General features: G+C 35.8%; 1 protein-coding gene across 1 annotated transcript; it reads left to right on the top strand.

The window, feature by feature from the left end:
* The first annotated feature begins 1,534 nt into the window (after positions 1 to 1,534).
* Positions 1,535 to 7,422, top strand: LOC149417621 (uncharacterized). The gene is made up of 3 exons (XM_089640107.1): positions 1,535 to 1,615; positions 4,490 to 4,966; positions 6,046 to 7,422. Exons 2-3 carry the CDS (start codon positions 4,490 to 4,492, stop codon positions 7,276 to 7,278), a joined length of 1,710 nt encoding a protein of 569 aa, XP_089496233.1. The 5' UTR covers positions 1,535 to 1,615; the 3' UTR covers positions 7,279 to 7,422.
* Positions 7,423 to 21,657: the final 14,235 nt, after the last annotated feature.

Below are 21,657 nucleotides of genomic sequence, written 5' to 3'. Positions count from 1 at the left end.
ACTATTTTTTTTTTCTTTTTGTGATTTTTTTAATACAAGGAAAAGTGATAAAATGCTCTCGTGCTGCGGCTTTTAGATATTTTGACTATATGATATTTTGGTCGAAATAAAGCTTACAAATCGAGCCGGTAGAGTCGCTCGGTATTCATACTTGGACTCCATATGGGTATGAGACTGTTAAAACACGATAGATCTTTTCCAAAACGGACAAATATACGGAAATATTTTGAAAAACGACAGATATGACTTCACACTGCCGATATATCTTCGATTCGACCCTATATAAAGCGTTGACGAGACGTTATGTGATATTATTCATTTGCCGTGTTTGAAAACGAAAATTTGCGCGGGACAAGTCAATTGAGGAGTACACGTTGTATACGCGGTTCTCGTCGCGCGAGGTACCTCTCCTCGCGGTCTAGAGGCAGAGCGTTCGACACTCGTTACGCGGGACCCGGGTTCGAATCCGATATTTTTATAACTTTTAATTTTTTTTATCACATCCTATTTATAAATATGTCAATAGACAGAAAAAAGAGAGAATGAAATGAAAAGAGAGAGAGAGAAGAATACTAAACGTTTCACTTCCGTCGTGCGTAGGCTTGCCACACACTGTATTTTTATAAATATGTACATAACAAAACTTTCATGTCACAAATTAACAGGTTCCAACTTGCTAGGTATAAATAGGTATTTATATAATATTACAAATGTGCAAAGATATGAATATTAAAAAAAAAAAAACATTTCTTCTCATTAAATTTAAAAAATTCAGAAAGAATCCAAAAAAATGTTTCGTTTCTTTAATGTCGTAATAATTGTTCCTGCTTAAGTTTGAAACTATTTCAGTTTGGGGGTGCACATTACACGTGGCCCATAACAATTTCAACAAAAAATTATCTTGTTTAATGAATCAAACAAATAAAAATCCTTTGAAATCACAACATTTGTATGTAGGAACTTGCTTACCTGAATATAAACCGTAATATTTTACGTAACATTATTTTGATTTCAAATAAGGAATTTTATAATTTAACCGAAGAAATGTCATTATCTCAATTACAATTATTTTTTACGATCTATATTCAGGCTGGCAGGTACCATACAATTGCTTTTTTCCGATTTGACAGCTCGTTGAAACCACGGCCATGTGAAATTTGGCTGGATTAAAAAAGTTGTAACTCTCCTACATGGTCACCATCTTGAACAAGAGCGTCACAAACAAATTTCTAGACAGATTTTTTTTTTTTCATGAAAGACAAACATTCCCGGGTTACGAATAACCTGACAATATTTGAAAATCTCCTACTACCACCACAGTAAGCTGAAAATGTTGCTTGTATTGTGATGGAGGACTTAGCCAGCCGAGGAATTGAACACACTACGCATGAGTGGGACCCGAGCGCTATGTCAACTCGGCCACCGACCGGTCTAATTAAGTTATCTTAAATTGTCATGATCTAAATTAACGTAGACAACGTAACTACGCTCAGTGAATTGGTAAAGTCTCCCGCCAGACAAGGTTCGAAGTAAACTATAAAAAGCCTTCTACCAGATCACTTCTCTCCATAACTAATCCAATACCCTACCAATAGTACCCGCCACCAAATACAAGGTTAGAACTCCTTTGTTTATCCGCTTCAGCTTCTAATTCATTTCCACCCTAATTATTATCCACTTTACCGGCCTTAATACATATATTTTTAATGAATAATAATTAACACATTTTTGTCGTTATTGTTATTTATTTTGAATGTGTTGCTATAATATTTTTGATGTTGTGTTTTTTTTGTGAAAATAAGTGATTTTAAAAGTGCAATCATCAAGTTAATAGTGATTTAGTGATGTTTTGTTTTACAAACTGTTTAGATGATTCAAAATAATATTGTAACAAAATATCTAATATACCATAGATATAATTGGGAAACAACGAACTGAACTTGAAATGAACTTGAACGAAAAGAACTCTTTCTTCATGTTTATTACTATAAGAAAATGTCCTAGCCAATAGAAAAAAATATGTTTGGTAGGAACAAAGGTTTCATACGGAAAACACAAACAAAATCATTAAATAATATTTTAGTCGGATTTGTATTTTTAAATGCATGTACTTTAACTTCGATTTTCTTTTCCTGAATGAATGCAAATCTTGGAAGTTGAAATTAACCCACTTCCCGACGTGAGATCGAGCTGAACCTCGCAGATAGACTCGTTGTAGATTACAATGCTTTCTATCAAATTGGTGGCAGTCACGAATATACATATACACGCGGACTTATGCATTTCTCTGAAATTGGATGACATCAGTCCTACCCAATTGTTATTAGGCTTAGTTTTTGCAGTGTGGTTGACTCCAGTCCCTGGGGAGGAAGATTCAATCCTCGGTGACACCAAATGTTTTTTTTTCAAATTTCAAAAGATATTTTAAAAGTTCACAGTATTTAAAAGCCAGTGCCTGGGAAAGAATCAGCAGTAAACCAAACAAACAAAAAAACAATGTTTAAAAAATGTCAACACTTAAAAATCAATTTTAATTAGTAATTTAAAAATAAAAATAAAAGGTTTGTATAACCTTACCTAACTATGATAGCGGAAAAATCTTATTAAGCCATTGTCAATTTTGAAATTACAAGGAAAATAGTAAGCGGGAAAAAAATATCTTTAAATAGTAATTCCCACACTTTATTTGAAACTTAGCTTTTATTTTGTTTGGTATCTAGATAACAGATTATTTTAGCGATGGATTTTGTGCTCCCTGAAAATAGTTGTAAACGAATTAAATCATTTCATATCAGGTACCCATAATTGCATGTAAAAATGTTTTATTTCAATCTTCATTATGTACCTGTTCATTAAATTTGATAACGATACATTAATGAGATTCATCACAATATATTTATCATATGTACTTTTTAATCATCAATCTATGTCTATCAAAACATTTAAATGACTGTGAAGGGGTGTTAAACTTTAAGGATCAAATAAAAAAAACATTCTAAAGCAATAGGAATGTCTATTTGCTTATTCTACATGGTCAGATTACAACAAAAAATCCACTTTAAATAGTTGTACCTGTTTTAATGTCTCGTTAACAACAGGTGTTTTTGCAGCATTACAATGTTCAACCCCGGCAATTTTCTGCAGCTATGTGTTCAAGGCAATCGTGTCACACTGCCTGCCGTTTCGTTAATGCCTAAAAAAGCCTTTTTTAGAACAACGTAAGTGCTTTACTTTCTGACCTCATTCGCCCACTAGAGAAAGATTCAAGGTTATTGAATAGTTTTAACGGTGGCCACGCCTTTCTCTTGACCGTATGTTGTTCTACTGAACATGTTCATAAAGAAGTCGAAAAACTCTGCTATTGCATAATTCTTATTTGATGCTTTAAAGACTTTGATTTTGAATGATTTTTAACGACGTATAAGTTCGGTAGAAAACGATTGATCAGGATTTCGATAAACTTTGCTTGGGTAGTAGAATATCGCAAAATCAACTCAGTACACGAGGCCCTGAGGTTCCCTCAGGGCATATGCGGCAAATGCCAACAGTTTGCATATGTTGGTCACGCGTTAGACGATAGACGTGTCTGCCGGCTATACACCGTTGCAATTGCCAAGATTTCGATGAAGCGAGTTCTTTTGAGTATCTTTCATTCAAATACTGACTGAACAAACTTTTGATGTATAGTTTTGTTCTGAAGATTGTGATCAGCTCGTTAAGATCAGAGATGATGATTAGAGCATCGGCATCTCTGTACACTGTATAGAATCCACGTTAAAATACAGGAGTATTAAGATTTTCCTTTACTTATCTTGGTATAAATAAGACGATAATTCACAATTTTTATTGGTTGATTTTAATTATGTTAAATTTGTATTCAATCTACACTATCTACTTGCGCGTTATATATCTAAATGGGTGTCATTTCTCACATTTTTACAGCAGAAGTCAATAACACCTTCAAAGTCGTTTTTGTAAACACAACTAATCCAGTAGATACTTAAATGGATTAACCGTGTAAACTCTGAACACAAAGTTGTTTTCAATTGTCTTTTTCAAAGCTTTGACTAACAAGATCAAATATGGATAAATTCTGTTTCGGTAAAGTTCAGCGAAACTTTCAGTAAAAGTCATAGGTTGTACACTGCAATACGCTTGAGTAGGTACTTCATTACAAGAACCCATTGCTATTATTGGTAGAACTACGTTACTTTCTCACGACTTTACTGTGGCGGAATTTCAACAACCGCGTTAAGGACCAAATCGATTGCTATTCCGTGATTTTTTTCTGCACGCCTGCGTCATTTCAAATGAGTTCTTTTTTTTCTTTAGCAGTAATACAATGATAATAAATACAAAAATCTATTATTTTGAACTAGACTAATAATAATATTAGGCGATGATACACCTACATCTCGCGTTAAGGCTCCTCTGAAAGTACCTACTCGTTTTATTTCTCATTTTCTATAACACAATTATCTAATTCCAGATGAAGATTTCAATGGCAGTAGCAGCTGTGATGCACCTGGCAGCAGCTGGTCACGTAGACGTGCGCATGCCCTACCTGAACCCCGCTGGAGTCACATACTACCAGGGCCAACACCAGGCCTACTCTGGACCCGCTGACTACGCCGTAGCACCCGAGTTGGGGCAAGCCGCTTACGGCAGCCAGCACCAACTGGCCTACTCCCAGCAGCTGGCCTACGAGCCCCAGAACCCCTACATTGGTCAGGCTCCCTACGACAATGGTAACCACCTCGCCTACGAGCACTCCCAGGTGTCTTACTCCAGTGTTCCGACTCATGGTTACGCCAGTGTTCCGGTTAAGGCTGCCGTGGCTGTGCCCACCGTGCACCATGTCCACTCTGTTGCTGATGTGCCAGTCACCAAGATTGTTTCTCAGCCAGGTGTGATTCAGAAGATCGTCAATGTTGCGAAGCCAGCGACCAAGACTCAGAAATACGAGGTAATTGCAGACAATAGTTAACAATGATTACTAATATCAAGTCATTATTATTTGACTAGCTTTGAAAAAAATTATCAAATTAAGAAGCCTTATCATTATCATTATGTGTATTGGTTAAATGGATACATTTAGCTCATGATGGTAATAAAGTTTCGAGCTAAAAATAGTTTCGTTGCTGATAACAAATTACATCGCCAGCGATTTTTTAAATATATTTTTATATTTAACATTTTTACTACATTACCAAAGAAGTCTAGTAAATTGATTATACTTTTAAATCCATTAGTGACCAAAATGGAAGTAGACTAATAAATTAATACATTTTGCACAGTGCGTTTAAATTGTAATTATACTTTAGCGTTGAAAAGTAATTTGTACGCTAAAATACTAAATACAGACATATCTTGAGTTATTTAATTCTGCTCATTGGTAGCTGTTAGCGGCATTAATTGTAATTTTATTTTCTGAAGATAAACTCGTACTAGGACTCGTCTATCCAAAAACTGATTTCTACGAATCTTGCTTGCTCGTGATTATTTTTCAAGATTAAATAAGTTGTGTAAAACCAAAAAAAAACATAGAACTATTAACCAATAAATTCAGACCTTAATTCCGATAACAAGGAGCTATCGCCTTACTTTTTATGATTCTCCACGAATTATGCAGGTAAATAAATTTTTTGTCGACTTCATAGCTTTCATCCGGCACATAAATTGCTTTCTATTAATTATTATTATTTATTTAACCATTCAAAATGTTATTTTATCGTTGTTGACCTCACGTTCTGAGTGATTTATTTTGAATATTGATAAAAACAGTACCAAGCCATAAATCGCTGAGCACAAATTGTGTTTGAACCAGATTTTAATTATTGTCATACCACACGCAAGGTTATTTTATAAAAGTTGTACGACCTTGATAAAACGTTACGTCGGAGCTTCTATAAAAAATACCGATACCCATAATTATTTTTTCTAGTTTAACACTTACCGAGAATTTATTCTGACCAAAGTAAAGCATTACGCATTACATCATATAAAAAAATCTTACTCACGATGGATTACATTTTTTGCTATTAGATCCGTCGCCCTGCTATCCAGAAGCAATTCTACGACATTGAAGAGCGTACAATTGTTCGCCCAGTAGGATCAGCTCTTCTTGAGTTGGATGAACCTCTTTCCCAGCACCAAAAGGGACCCGCTGTTGTCTCTTCATTGGAAGATCAGCACCATCATCACCAGATTTCTCATGGTGCTGAACATGGAGTGGCTATCGCCTCTTCTCCAATCCCACATGCCGTGGCCGTGACCCCACTTCCCCATGTTGTGGCCATCACTCCATCTCATCAATACAACCATGAGTCCTACCCCGAGCATGGTCATCAAATCCTTGTGTCTTCGACTCCCGCTCCCATCCACTACCCGGCTCATGAGGCTATCATCGTCTCTTCTACCCCTGGTCCTCATCACCAGTCTGGAAGTGACTCAATCTTCGTCGATGCCGCTGCCAGACACTACGAACAGGCCAAGCACGCCGCCCATGAGGCTGGACTTGCCCATCAAGAGGCCATCGCAAGGGCCAACTACAACGCTGAAGCTAATGCTCACGAAGACGCCATCGCTCATGCTAACCACCAGGCTCATGTTGAGGCTCAAGCCCATGAAGAGGCTGTTGCCAGGCACAACCACGAAGTTGAAGTGAACGCCCACAATGAAGCTGTCGCGAGGGCTAACCACGAGGCTCACGTTAATGCCCACGCTCACGAAGAGGCCGTCGCTAGACACAACTACGAGCACTCCAACGCCCACCTCGTTGTGGAATCTCACTCCAACGGATCTCCCAAGGAACACGTCATCATAAAGCAAGACTCTCCCGTCAACATTAAAGGCTTGAACCATTTAAGCCACGAGGAGGCTTCCGCCAACCAGCACAAGCTTCTGCAGCTGTTGACCGCCAGGGGTGGAGTCGCTGAAGTCGGATACGAGAGACACGGAGGTGCAGGAGAATACGTAGGCGATGCTGGAATCTCAAGGGGTCGCGTCCTGTCCGCCACCCCATCTCCTCACCACGAGCCCATCGATGAGAAGGTCAAGACCCGCAGGATCGTAGTATCCCGCCCCGTGCACACCCTCCAGGAGATCGAAGTTGTACAGCCAGCTACCAAGATCGAGCAGGTTGCCGTGAACCACCCCACCGTCATTAAGACAGCTCAGGTCAGCTACGAACGCGTGAAGACATCTGTTCCCGTCTACGGAAAGGTGCTCGCCCCAGCCATCGCTCACGCTCAAGTCCCTGTGCAGTATTATCATTAAGTTCAACACTGCAATTATATGATATAATAACGAAGCGATGATCGAATAAACGATTAAATCCTAACTCCAGAGGATAATTAACTAATCTGATAACTTGTTGTACATAGTTTTCAAACTCCCAATAAATAAATTATTTCCCTCGAATTCTTTGTTTTCATCAAATTTTAGATGATTTCCGTCTTAATTCAAAGGTGGGCGCTGCCAGTCAGGGGTTAATACGACAGTTGGTAACTGCGATAGATCTCATAGTGTATGAAGGCGGTGATTTCTTCATGGGCCTCATTTACGAGTCTAGTAAGCTAATATGCAAGGACTGGAAACGAAAGGTACAATTATGTACACGGAGACGGAAGTCTATAGAATTATTGGAATTCGTATCTTGAATGAGTCATACTGCACAAAGCGACGACTTGAAACACGGTAATAAATTTTCATTTAATGGTAAAATAATCACATTAGAACTACATAATAATGCCTATAGTTAAACATCATTAATACAGTTAAACATCTTAATGAATAATAAGGGACACCAAATATAAGGTCACCCAACTGGTAATCCGGCAAAAGATTGTGGAGAAAATTACGAAGAAGGTAATGCAGTCGAAAAATGGGCTTAGAAAATTGCTTGGCTGGTACGAGTGCAGTTTCGGGGGGCAATCTACATGGTGGAAATGTTCTTTTTTGTGACCAGATTTGAATAGCAAGGTACCTCTCAATAGCCTCACAGCAGTCCCAGATTGGAATTGCCAATGTTGCCATAGTCCCACTAGCTAATAAAAAATAAAAACAATTTAGTTTTACGATATAGTTTTGAGTAATGTTTAAAATCAGCCTTAGCTAGAAGGAAGACTTCATATTAATAAATCTTCACTCATTTTGATATTGATGCCGACAAAAATCTATATTAACCGTTTGAGTGCCAAAAAAATTCATACAGTTGCTTGTAAAATGCCACCAAAAAAACATTATTTTTTATGAAACTATGTATTTTTTTAAAACCCCATAAATTCATTGAATTTTCAAGGATTTCGATGATTTTTTCGGTGTTTTACTAAAGAATATTGGTTTAAAATCACGCGGAGGAGGATCCCGAAGTCCAGGCGTTTCGAAAAAAATGAGAACTTTACGTACAGACGTACGCGCGAATCAGAACACGACTGACGCAATCGACGGAAATCGACGATCGGCAATCTTCGTTAAAACACGAATTGACGAAAATCGACGATTGGCACCCAAACGGTTAACATTATTATTGCTTGCCAATATGGAATGATATCATAAAATTTTCCCTTGATATTACTAAGAAATAATTTCATAAAACAAAATAATAAATACCACTGCTAAATAATTGTCTACAATCAGTCAATCTCTGCACCCGTTACTTACTTATTAAGAAAATTTAATATTGTACGCAGGTAAAACAAGATTTTACGCTGGAATCTGAAAACACGAACCGGTGGTCATTTTTTAATCAGGTATGACGCAAAGTTGCTCTACAATTTAATGGATTGCATGCAAATAAACTGGACTGGTTTTGCTCTTACTTAACTAACTGCTGTCAATTTACAGTGACTAGACATGCATGCAAACATGTATTCTAAATAATGTGCTTAAATTTGAGTTGTTCTTTCATAAACAAAGAAATGTTCCAGTTAAGGCAAACCAGGGGAGATGGACAAGGTGAATGATGAATACTAACGGCTGTTGTTCCCAAACCTACTCAATCAACTGTTGAGCCGCAATTTTGGCTCAACACTGCTCAAATGTACAACTACGCTCTTTTTAACGGAAAGGTGACAACTGAGCGATCCAACAATTTAAGGAAGCCAAACTACTGGATTAAGCTTGCCTCAGTAAATGACTAGTTAAAAAGTGAAAGTGTCGACAGAGTGAAAAATATTAGTCAAGCTAACACTTTATTTTTAACATATTACACACATTTGTTTAAAAATATCGGTATATGTATTACAGCCACTAAAGATAATCAAAGGTAAAGATGTTTGGAAACAGGCGAATCGAACGTTACTGAACAAATCATTTGGCTGATCGGAGCCTGATATTGATCGTTCGAAAAGTTGGGAACAACGGCCGTTAGAGCAGGTGAATGAGTTTGTGTATTGGGAAGTATGTTTAAGGCGAAGCTTAATGCCAAATCACTATTTTGACTAATCTTTATAACGAATTGGTGTATATTATGAAAACTAAAAAATATGCTTAAGTTTAATTGAAGGTTTTCCTATCTCTTCGCTTGAGTAAAATACAAATAAAAAAATAAATTACTCAATAAAAAATATAAATGCAAACTACTACAAAAAATATTTTTTCAATTGAAATGTATGAACGCGTAAAGGAAACGTACAGTATTATAGCTAAGATTATCTGTGACAGTTTCACTTTTTCTAACTTTTTTGCTTTCTTATAAAATTATTTACAAAATAAGTAAAAAATTGTTTTTTGCTTTTTTTCTAGACTCCGTTTGTCTATTACCTATTACCTATGATATAAGGTACACCAAGAATATACACATTTTTGGCTTGTAGCTTCCTCTTAAGAGATATAGAAAGGCTGATAGAGATATTGAGAGAAGAAGAAGAAACAATTGTTCATTGCTGTCATCTATCATTGCAGTCCACAATGGAGTGCTGGTACCTACCCTTATTTGTGGCAGAGGAAGTATGAAAGTAGACTGAATTTTATGAAAATGAGATCCACTAGGCGTATTTGTGGTAACATCATGTATGATCGTGTGAGAAATGCGGAGATTTGCGAAAAATTTAACTCTGATGTTAGCGTAATGAGTAAGACTAGGAAAGGAACGCTTAGTTGGTTTGGGACGCCCAGGAAGACATGGAGCGATCAAGTGAACCAAATACTTGAGACGGGTAACGTAAAGAGTCAGAATAACCGAAGATTATTTATTACACGATGTTTGAATGTGAATGAGGCAAAGAGTGTTTGCCAAGACCGAGTTGTTTTGCGGTGTGTCCTCTCTGCCTACCCTTGCGTGTAAACGGCGTGATGGTTAGATAGTTAGTTTTAGAATGAGATAGTGAGCTAAAAATAATTGCCTTGACAAGGTAAAATAGAGATAAAAAAGCATTGCGAATTTCATCCCGCTAGAGCTCATTCTGTGCATAGGTTTAGCTACACCATATAATAATATATTAAATGATTCATAGTTAACTACCAACATTATTTTAATTCTGATCTAAAATTATTTTTTTTTTTTATTTTGATTCTACCGTTTGATTTTTTTTAAAGTAAACTTCATATAAAGCTTCCTGATGTGATGGTGGAGATCATACACCTTTAAAGCATTCAGATAAGAAGTGAATCTAGCTTGTATAGATATTTGATTAATGCTACCATAAAATTGAATAAATAATAATTGTTTTCGAGAAAAAAACTAAACTTTATAATCATAAGGTTGATTAATAACTTTTTTGTTTTGAAAATACGAGCGACAAATAATAGGCTACCAGTTTGCCGGCAAACATAAATCTTATCGTTAATAATCTCGCAACAAAGGAATTATTATCTCAAACACGCCATCGCGTTTAAGGTTCCTTTCATTTTTCATATTATATTTATATCCTAGTATCTAGTGTCGATACAATGAATATAAAAAAATGATTAGCGATCTACAATGTCGGGCAATAAAATCAAGCTCTTAAAAAATGCATTTGAATGGTGATACCCTTTAGTATTTGAAGTTTTAATTCTGGTATATTACCTTATTTGCTGATTGTACACCGAATATTTTTTTTCCTATAAATACGAAAGAAAGACCAAAATTTAAATTAATTTAATATAAATATTCTTAAGTTTTCGGTTATAGGTGTATCGAATCTAGCAAATATTTGGGTATATAGCTAGCAAATTAGTAAGGTTTTAAATTGTGGCTATGATCATATATAATACTATGCAATCCCCCGTGTTCACCGTTTCTGGCCTAGTATTTATTTGTCGGGATAGGGTGAGGTAAAAACAACTCACATAAAACTTCAAATATTTTATATTAAAATATATTTGAAGGGTTGCAGAGAAAAGATGAATATTATTTAACCCCTCTCAGGCTAATTTTTTCCTTTTGAGAACAGCTCATATGGTCTCATGGAAATCATTCTCTCTTACGGTGAGAAATATGATCTAAGCGGTGCGGTGTTGGAAAGAGAAAACACCACGCTTTATATTAAAATCTAAATGTTAACCACAGAAGAATTTAAATGTACACCTCTATAAAACCAAAGGTTCCGACCGCAATTTTAATATTTAAAAAAAATATATGTTTGTTTCTAATAATAACACTTGAATACGGATACGTTAAAAAATATTCCATTTATTTGCTAGATTTTTATTGTAAAGCGGAAGTACTCTGACCATCTGACGGAATATTCCATAGACTTGGTGGTTAAACATTGTTTTAGAAGGCTTATGGCATAGCGGATATCGCACCTAGGACCTATTTAAATCATTATTTTTTGTACAAATAATTCCCTAATGTATAGATTTTGAAATGTAATTTAAAAAAATTATTATTATTTTCCAGGGGTTGTGCAATGCAATGTAATCACAGATGACAGAATATCAATAGTAATTCATATTTGCATAACATATAATACAATAGGAGATATTTTCAATTTGTATGGATATTTCAAGCGAGTAATTTATGCTTATAATAATTTGTTATCCTTTTGTGCTATGCATAAAAACTTTGTCTTTTTAACATTAGTTTATCATTAATAAAATACAATACAATGTTTCACCATTAAAATATTGGATTAAGAGGAAAAAACTTTATACTATATTTAAAAAAATATATTAAGCTCGATATTTCGTTAGGTTATGTTAGTTTAGGTTAGGTTAGGTGTAGACATTATTTGCTGATCAATATTGTTCTAATTGCCGACCGCAAGTGGCTAGTCAACTAATTATATTTGACAAGAGAAAGCATTTTAGAGGTGATCAAAACGTCATTTAAATGGTGGCGTTGATTATGACGGTGCCCGCTTCAATCGCACACCAGTGTATAAAGTTGAACGACAGCGTATCCGCCATACTCATACGATCTGGAGCAAGACCTTGATCCAACTAAACCAATGGTTAATAACATCTGAGAAATATCATTAAACCTTCCATAATCATTATATTAAACCGCCATACAAATTATCTCTAGGAGGATAAGGTGCACCTAACTGCCTCAAAGGTTCAATGAATGATCTCAGATCGAGGAATATAATGAATTATTATTACTGCCATGATATGCGTTAATTTATAATAATATTATGGGGTCTTTGATTTGCCTGGTGCTATTACCCCCACAGCCGTCTGAGTCACGTAGAAGTAGCCGCCGCCGGCCAAATGCAAATACAGAACTTACAATACCTCTGTACAGTTCTTACAATACAATTATCTTTGCAGTCGGACAAAATAGTAAGTAACGAACGAATGAAGATTTTTGAAAGCTTTGTGTGTTTTTTTTAAAAACCCAACTGTAAAGAAAAGTTAGTTTGCAAATCCGTAATGGGTAATAATAATGTATAATTTCGTAGCGCAGACACTCTACATGAGTAAATTAAATGTTTTTTATCACAAACGAAAAGTTCTATTAATTTATGAAATATTGTACGACTATTATCTAAAAATAAATATATTTTTATTTTATTTGTTGGCTAAAGAAAACTGAGTTTCCAGCACAAGAAATAAACATCTCCGAATAAACATATTTATTTCTATTCTCTTTCACCAGTATAATAATCAATAATTTTATGGGTTAGTAGTTGGTAGTAATGTTTTGTGAATACCTCACAAGGAGATCCGGTGCTGAGGTGTTCTCATGTTTTAGATAAAGTGTTATTATACCGTAGTAAGTAAAAATACAGCATTTTCAGATGGTTAAACCCATGGCGACAGTTTAATATAAATATTAGGTTAGTAGCAGTTTTTAGTAGCAATCCGTTAAAACATCGTTTCTATATGAATATTTTGAAAACAACGCTAATTTCCGAATACACAAAACTAGTACTAACGCCATCTTTGAAATTAGTTTTATAATAATAACGAAAACACAATATTACACAAATAATGGCAATAATAAAAAACAGGTTTATGATTTCAAAAATCAGTCGATAATCCGACCGCAGCCTTTCATGCAAATTCGTTAGATGGCGCAAATTTCTTTATAGCTGGGACTCAAACCGTTGTTCTGACTGATCTTCCACAGAAAAACTCCAAATTAATGTCGTGGGTAAAAATATTGATAAATATCATTTTGGGTGCTACTTCTTGTTTAAATAGAAATAGATTTTCTCCAAGGATTTGACAACATTAAAATCAATTCATACCCACAACCACTTGCATTAAATAATATAATAAATATGCTTTTTAAACTTAACTTACGTAATCATCTTTTCCATGTTTAGCCATTGAAAATTAAAATTATCCAATAACAATTAAGTAAAAACTAAGTAGACAACCAATAAAATATAATGCAGTACTTTACAATATATGAAGATAATCAATCATATGTATCTATTATCAAAGAGAAAACTCGAACAGCTAGGATTTTCTCGGAATCCTTGCTACATTTTATGATCAAAATATAATTTCGATGGTAGAAGTCAGTAGACAATTTGGAAGGCAAGTATTGGTACCGTCTCCCAGGGAACCATTAATTGGATAATCAACACCTCTGCCATAGATCACCCTATGTGGTTCGCTACCTCCTACATACTACTAGACTGATTGAGGGAGACCTTTTTACCTCTCCAGCAGAAATCTCTCGATCCAAGGGAAGAAACCATACGTCCACCACTCCTGGACATACTGACCGCCAGATTCCTACCCATCCTTCATACCTTTTCTCTTCTTAGTTCTTTCTCTCTTCGTCTTCTGCCTTTCCTTAAAAAAACCCTCCACACACCATCCCAAAGATGACATAGGCCATTTGGAAGGTTATTTTTCCCAGGGCCTCCTGTATGGAGGTAATGTAAAAAAAATCAGCTGGTTATGGAAATTAGCACAGATACAACAAGAAAATCTTTGGTCTGGATTCAATATAGGGGGAAAACAGGTAATGATTTATCACGGAAAAATTTAAAAACCTTTCATGGACTATATTACACCTTGTGATTACCAACTTCGAAAATCGCTAGTAAATCAACCTGAAGAAAGTATGCACTTATTCATTTTGTTTTAGTAATAAATGTACTATGTGGAAGATACTTTCAGTATCGCGGTGGTGTAAGAACAACTTTCAGAATTAAAATGGATGGCAGTGTTTAGCGACCAGGTACTTTCCCTTCTTCCTCCTCCCCATCTCCTTCCCCTCCACACTACATTCAGTCTCACAATATACCCCAATTGGGGATGCAATAGTCTCACTGGCTCCAGACGGTTGGGAGCGGTTGGCAAAAATTAAATGTAAGCAAAATATTAAGATAAAATAAAAACTACCTGGAAAATTGAAAAAACTTTTGCGTGCTTCACTTTTCAACAACTTGGCCACTTCTGCTACGTACATTCGTGAAAGGGGATTTCAAAGTGAGATTCGGCAATCTAGTTCACCCAAAGATATTAGAAGAACGAGATGTGCTATGCGCAGTTCGTACTGAGTGGAATTGTTTTGCCGAGTGTCGCCGGTTTTGTTCACCAATACTACTGCACACCTTCGCTTACGCTAAGGTATCCGCACTAATACATATAACAGATTTCTGTGCGTACACGTCCCGATACCGTTCAAAGTACCCTAATTAGGTAGTACTCCGGCTACGGTCCGGCGGCCAACATAGCATATCTCGTTCTTCTAATATCTTTGAGTTCACCCATAGAATAAATACAACTACATCAATGAGTTCACCCTATGAATATATTTATGGAAACAATAATTAATGGACTACAGAATAAAATATTACATACTTATTATTTTTGATATAATTTTGTAAGTATTTTGATCTTTCTTTTAATATTTTAATTTTTAATTCTATACTCTTTAAAATATTTTTTATCATTCAGTTTAATCTTTTTTTGTTATTTTGTGGTTTTTTAAATTGGTTTTTTTTTTCCGTTATAACGTTTTACTACTTTTTGTTTACAAAAGATATAATTTTTAAGTTATTATTCCATTATAATCTAAATCATGTACGACTACCATAATACGGACATTATTAGCATGGTAGTTTATTATTAGTAGCACAAAAATTGTAATTAGTATAATTTTTTATAATTAAAACTATAATTGGTTGCATTTTTGGTAAAATGTAAAAAGATATAAAATTCAACTGTTGCTTGTAGATATACTACTCTGGATTTCATCTCAAATATAGTAATGTCAACGAAGAGGATCAAGAACAAAAGTCGACCACAAGGAGAACATTTTTCATATCAATTTAATATAATCTACTTGTGGATATACAGAACCTGCAGAAACGATTTAATCTCGAGATAAAACTAGCATCATCACATGACTAGCATCGACTAGCAATCCTACAAGGTAAACCACTCGCGACAAAGGTTATTGGCTAACGAACCAAAATTGACACAGTTTGCCTTTGGGGAACTATAACTCACCAAATAATAATTTAACCTCATAAGTTCGACGAACTGCTGTAGAGAAATACTATTCGAAGCACTTGAGATACAAGAAATCCCTCAATATTTACGACAGGACTAGTTGATATTGGGTCAATGTGGCCCATACTCTACTTGTTTACAAGTAGAGTATGGGCCACAAAATAATACACGGTTACCAATTTACTTATATGCAGGGTGTGAAGAGTCGTACCGGACTTACAATTAACTAGTGATCACCAGTAACATTTGTTTTTGTATTTTTTTTCTTTAATGCTTATGATATGTTTTTTTTTAAATTTCGTATGTCACTCAGCCGAGAAACCACCCAACCCCCACCCCAATCCTAATAGTCCAATTCTACAATACGAGGCGTATCCAGAAAGTAAGTGTACTGAGGCTCTCACGACCGAATGAATTTTATTTTCGACATGTTGGCTACACATGTTGGCCGGCATAGTCCAGTGGTAACGCATTGGACTGCCATTCCGAAGGTCGCGGGTTCGAACCCGGCGTGCGCAAATAAATTTTAATTGATTAATTTGTGTTATTTCACAATTAATTAATTAAAATAATATATAGTAGGTATATTTGCGGCACGTTCCAGAGTGGAAGATACTACCAGTATCGCCCTAGTGTAAGACCACCATTCAGAATTGAAACTATGGCAGCGTGAACGTCGGGATCACCAGTATGGCAGTGTAAAGTCGGGATCACCAGTATGGCAGGATAAATGTAATTTACGATGGCTGCCGGTATCGTAAATCTGTGTTCAAGGAATTCTGATGATTGAAAGATAAAGGTCTGCGATCTTTGTTGAATTTATTTGCGAGAATGAATTTACAAGTTAAGTGAACGCAGAGACGGTGGTAGTAGAGAGTGGTGGTTTGGTCGAAAGTTGAAACTAGAATGGCAGAGAGTTGCGTTCCCGTCCGCGCCTGGCTCTCCCGGGGCTTCAGACGGCGGAGTAATTATTTAGTGTTATCATATGTGGGACGAGTTAAAGTAGTCCCCATAAAACGTTGCTCCAAATGGCTTTAGCCGTGTTTAGTGACTAGATCTGAATAGCCAGGTACTTCCTCACCTTCCTCTTTCCCTTCCCCACTTGCCTTCAGCCTCACAACATCCCCCAATTGGGGATGCCATAGTCTCACTGGCTCCAGACGGGAGCAGTTGGGACTCTTGTGAGGTATTCACTATAAAAAAATAAATAAAAAAAACACTTACGTGTAGCCTGACTCTTTCCCTCCGCAATGAGACCGGTTCAAGGTCAGTACGTTGAGAAGTGTCGACGCGACAACACGTTTCGTGAAAAATGTCAATCTAATCTCCCGCCAAGTGCGAAATACGCGGCGTCATCCGTTATCTCGTTTGGAAGGGAAAACCTCCGTTTGAGGTTTATAATTTGGTGAAAACTGCATATGGTGATAAAGCTATGAATTTTACGAGTATGTACAAGTGGTATCGCGAGTTTAAAAATGGTTCTCACCTCTTCACCCTCCGCCAAAAAGTTCAAAACCACAATTTCAGCCAAGAAAATTATGGCATCCGTGTTTTGGGACTCTCAAGGCATAACTTTGATTGAATATCTGCCTCAAGGGGGAACCATCAACTCTGCAAGATACTGTGAGACCCTAAAATAATTGCGGAAGGCGATTCAAAACGAGAGGAGAGGCATGCTGACAAAGGGAGTCAGCCTGCTGCACGACAATGCCAGACCACACACGGCCAACGCAACGAAGGAACTGCTTGGGATGTCCTAAACCACCCCGCGCATTCCCCTGACCTAGCACCTTCAGATTTTTATCTCTTTACCTCCCTGAAGCTGTACATAGGTGGAAAAAGGTTTTCAACCGACGAGGAGGTAAAGGGGGAGGTGGAAAAGTGGACGAAGGGGTTGGCGGGAAACTACTTCGAGGAAGGCATCAAAAAGTTGATACCCCGCTTCACCACCTGCATTGAGAGGAATGGCGACTATGTCGAAAAATAGCTTACATATGTACTACGGTAGCCATGTAATTTTTATGTTTCGATAAAAAAACTTGTAACCTAGAAAAATTCAGTACACTTACTTTCTGGATACGCCTCGTACATCAAGAAATTAAGTAAGTTCAAGTAAGTCAAGTAAGTCTCATAACAACCTGTAGAAGTATGGCATGAATAAAACGTATACGCAGGGAGAAAAATGCTTAGATCGTTTTTTATCAAGATACTGTTAAAAATGAGATTGCATAACCATTTAGTAATAAAATAAAATTCATTCAGAATGTATCTGAATACGTGTTCACGCAGGTAGCCTTGTCCGAATAAATATAATGGGTATAATTTTTAAGAACACGCGTTCCAGCTTTTCGAAACATATTCATGCGGTATGAGAGTTTCTTATGAAATCATTCGTTTTAGGCCTGCAGTCCCGTTTTTAACAGGAAAACAAATAATTTGACAGATTTTCATAACAGTAAGTTTTCTCCTTGCGGTTTTACGACATACGCATCATACACGACATTACGGATATTCTACGTCATAAATTACATTTGCTAGCCTTCTGATCGATCACTTTTATATCTATCCCAGTAATTTCATATAAGTAAATAGTTCGAGAAGTCCCTGTAGCTTTCCGAAAATTCATTAGGTCAGTCACATATAAATCTTTGCTTCATGCAAATTAGAGGATTGTGTTTTCGTTTCTAGAAGTCGATCCAATAAAGTGACTCTCCTTGGAGTCTTGTGACCCAGAGAAGTAAGAGATATTATTGCCTCCCGATCATAATATATAATATTTACATTATTAAAAAGTGAAGTTGTGTTTCAAGTATGTGTATAAGAACAGACAAGCTTAATTTACCCAGCATTCTGTCAGAGTCAAAGAACTCTCGAAGGTGATATTACAGGTGAAGGATATATAGGTAGAACTTACATGTTTTCGGAGTGAGTCTATTTCCTTCGTAATTAAAATTGATAACCGATACAAATTATATTTTACTGAGTGAGAAATCATCGTAATACGAATCGTCCTTTCCCATCGGGAACTACATAGTTATGGCTCTTTCATTTTCACAAACTCCCGTAATTTGTTAGAAAAAGTATTAGTGAGGAAAACTCCTACCATGAAGTATGGGAAAATTAAGTTTAACCATACTTCACCATTATTTTGTTTTGCAAATAGGCAAGGGGTTATTTCTTCATATTTCGTGAGTGTCCAAAGTTGTCCTTATATATATATTTTTTAAATGCGATTTACAGTTAAAGAAGAAAACCTTAAACGCCGTTAAATTGCAGTAATTAACAATAATAAATGTAGGATTTTTCAAATGTAGGTATGTTTTTTTTCTTTAATCCGCTCTTCTTCAATCCGCACGGAGAAAACTTACTTTTATAAAATATTACTAATATATTAAAAATCTGATAAAATTTTATGTACTTCTGTTAAAAACGGGACTGCAGGCCATTAACGAATGAATTGACAGGTTTTCCAACAAACTGTTGGTAAAACACGAATATGTTATGTGGATGTCGGAACACGTGTTTTTAAAATTCTGACAGTTTTGCATTTCGTCTTTATATGTATTAGGTTAAGCACAGCTGCGTGAACACGTGTTCAGATATGTTCTGAATGTAGGTACTGATAGTTTGATAGGAAATGGGGCGCCGTCACGTGTTTAAACGGATTTTAATAAATCAGTCATACTCATTTTGTTCCGTGCGCGCTTTTTGAAGCTCAAGTCCAATGCATCTGACTACGCCCACAAAGCATAATGTAATTACACATAGTAATTTCGGCTGTCGGTGCATGGGTGCATGGGTGCATTCGTGATTTAAAATTGTATTCCTGTATATTGCAAAAAAATATTCAAATAAATAAACTACATAAATTAGGTACCAAAATTATTCTTCATTTGAAATGTGTACTTCTTTTATTTAAATGTAAGACAGAACTTTTAAAGTTAATTAAGGTGTTCATTCGAAAGGTTATCCTTGTCATTTCTCGCGTACGTGGCCAGCGCTACCGAATAATTGTCTATTATGCCGAGTATGTGTTTATTGTTTTCTACACTGCTTACAAACAAACGCGAATTATGTGCAAACTTCATATCGGTGTTCTGTCAAAATGGTGCGTCGCGACTCGCGACGCGTCGGTTGGAAAATTTTCTCGTAAATTATTTTTTTACGTAAATAATATTTAATATAAATATTTTTCAAAATCGTAAACGCAAAAATTTGTTGTTTATTATAATTAAGTTGAATCAAATGATTGTTTTTTTAAATGCGTATTGAAAACGGTAGTTGTAGGTAAAGTTTTACGATGAACTATAAACATGCAGTGATTTTTCACGGGTTTGCGCTAATATTTTGTTATATCGTTCATTACGTCATTATTACGTCAAATTACGTCAAGTTTTATTTTAAATATTTCGTGTATACCTAAGTTCTTATATTTATCCAATTTTATTTGCCGATGTAATAACGTATATGAATATATGCAGGCGAATCGGTCGCTGAATTTATTTCATTGAATTTAATTCAATAAAGCGCAATTTATTTATGTACTCAATTTATCTTCTTCTGAGAAGTCACCTCTAAACCAATTCCTAATAATAATAATATATTGATCATGTGACTGGACTCGTACGATATACATTTTGACCCTAGCCGAGGCTTTGGTCCGCCTCAGGCGTCCGCTGACAATGGCCTACTGAGTGAACGTATGTATCAGTTTATTATGTTGCGAAGGCGGTACAACGACTTCTCTGGCCGACTTATATTTTTATACATTGAAACATGCATTCGTTTTGGAGGTTTAATAAGCGCGATTGAGATAGGAAATAAAATAACATGACAGGTGCAGACACTATTATAAAGATTTGAAAAATTAATATAAGATTTTTTTAATGTTAAAACCATACAATCCTCAGACATATCTCGAGCAATCAAGACAATGGAACCCACAGTTTAGGAGAATGTTGCCAGGTGGGAGGAAATGGAGTGGAATACGTGTTTAGACAACATGATAATTCGTAATTTACTAAAAGTTTAACAGGAAACCTGTTCAGGAAGGCCATTCGCATCCTGTTTTTACCCGGAATTTGAATAGATTCTTATTAAATTTTGCAATAGTCATTTTTCTCCGTGCGTGATTTAATGATTATTTTTCTTTATATAGCCGGATACATCCCAGAAAGACGTTGTACGATCAAGTGAAGGAAGTATTTAAATTGGATTTTTTTTTTGAACTGAGGACTAAGGAATACGTTAGAATTTGGATGAGTGGGTTCTAGCACAGAATTGCACTGCGTTCTTTATTCCCTTCCTTCCTCTGTGGAGAAATGGTTTGATATTCGGTGGCTTAAATACATCCTTTATTAATTTATAGAAGCAATTGAAAGTTAGGGTAACGTAGCTACTGCGTCTGTGCTAGGAGAGGCTGAACCTGCAACCTACAATGTCAGAGGCAGTTGAAGAAAGGGAGAAGACCCCTGGAAGCACCTTCTCCTAACGACTAGGGTAAGGGTAAGAATATGATGATTATGACGAATTCATAATTAAGTCTCACGATGAAGAAATAAAAATAAACTAAAAAGTTTTGTCATCCGATTCTACATATTGAGGAAAAGACAAAAGTGAATACGTGATGATAAATTAATAGTCATTTCTAACTAAATGATAGATGATTTATTACAATTTTTTTGATCTATGAAACTATTGAAGGGAAATAATTACGTAATTGATTCCTAATGGAGAGAATTCCAAGGGTACGTACGGCCATGACTTTGTTTCTCAAGGGTCTATTAGCAGATTTGCACATAGGATGTA

This window comes from Hesperophylax consimilis, chromosome 15 (genome assembly GCF_061612785.1).
Source record: "Hesperophylax consimilis isolate HC1 chromosome 15, BYU_Hcon_1.0, whole genome shotgun sequence".
NCBI classification, from domain to species: Eukaryota; Metazoa; Arthropoda; class Insecta; order Trichoptera; family Limnephilidae; genus Hesperophylax; species Hesperophylax consimilis.
Note: the sequence above shows the minus strand (reverse complement) of the source record. Positions and strands in the feature narration are given on the sequence as shown.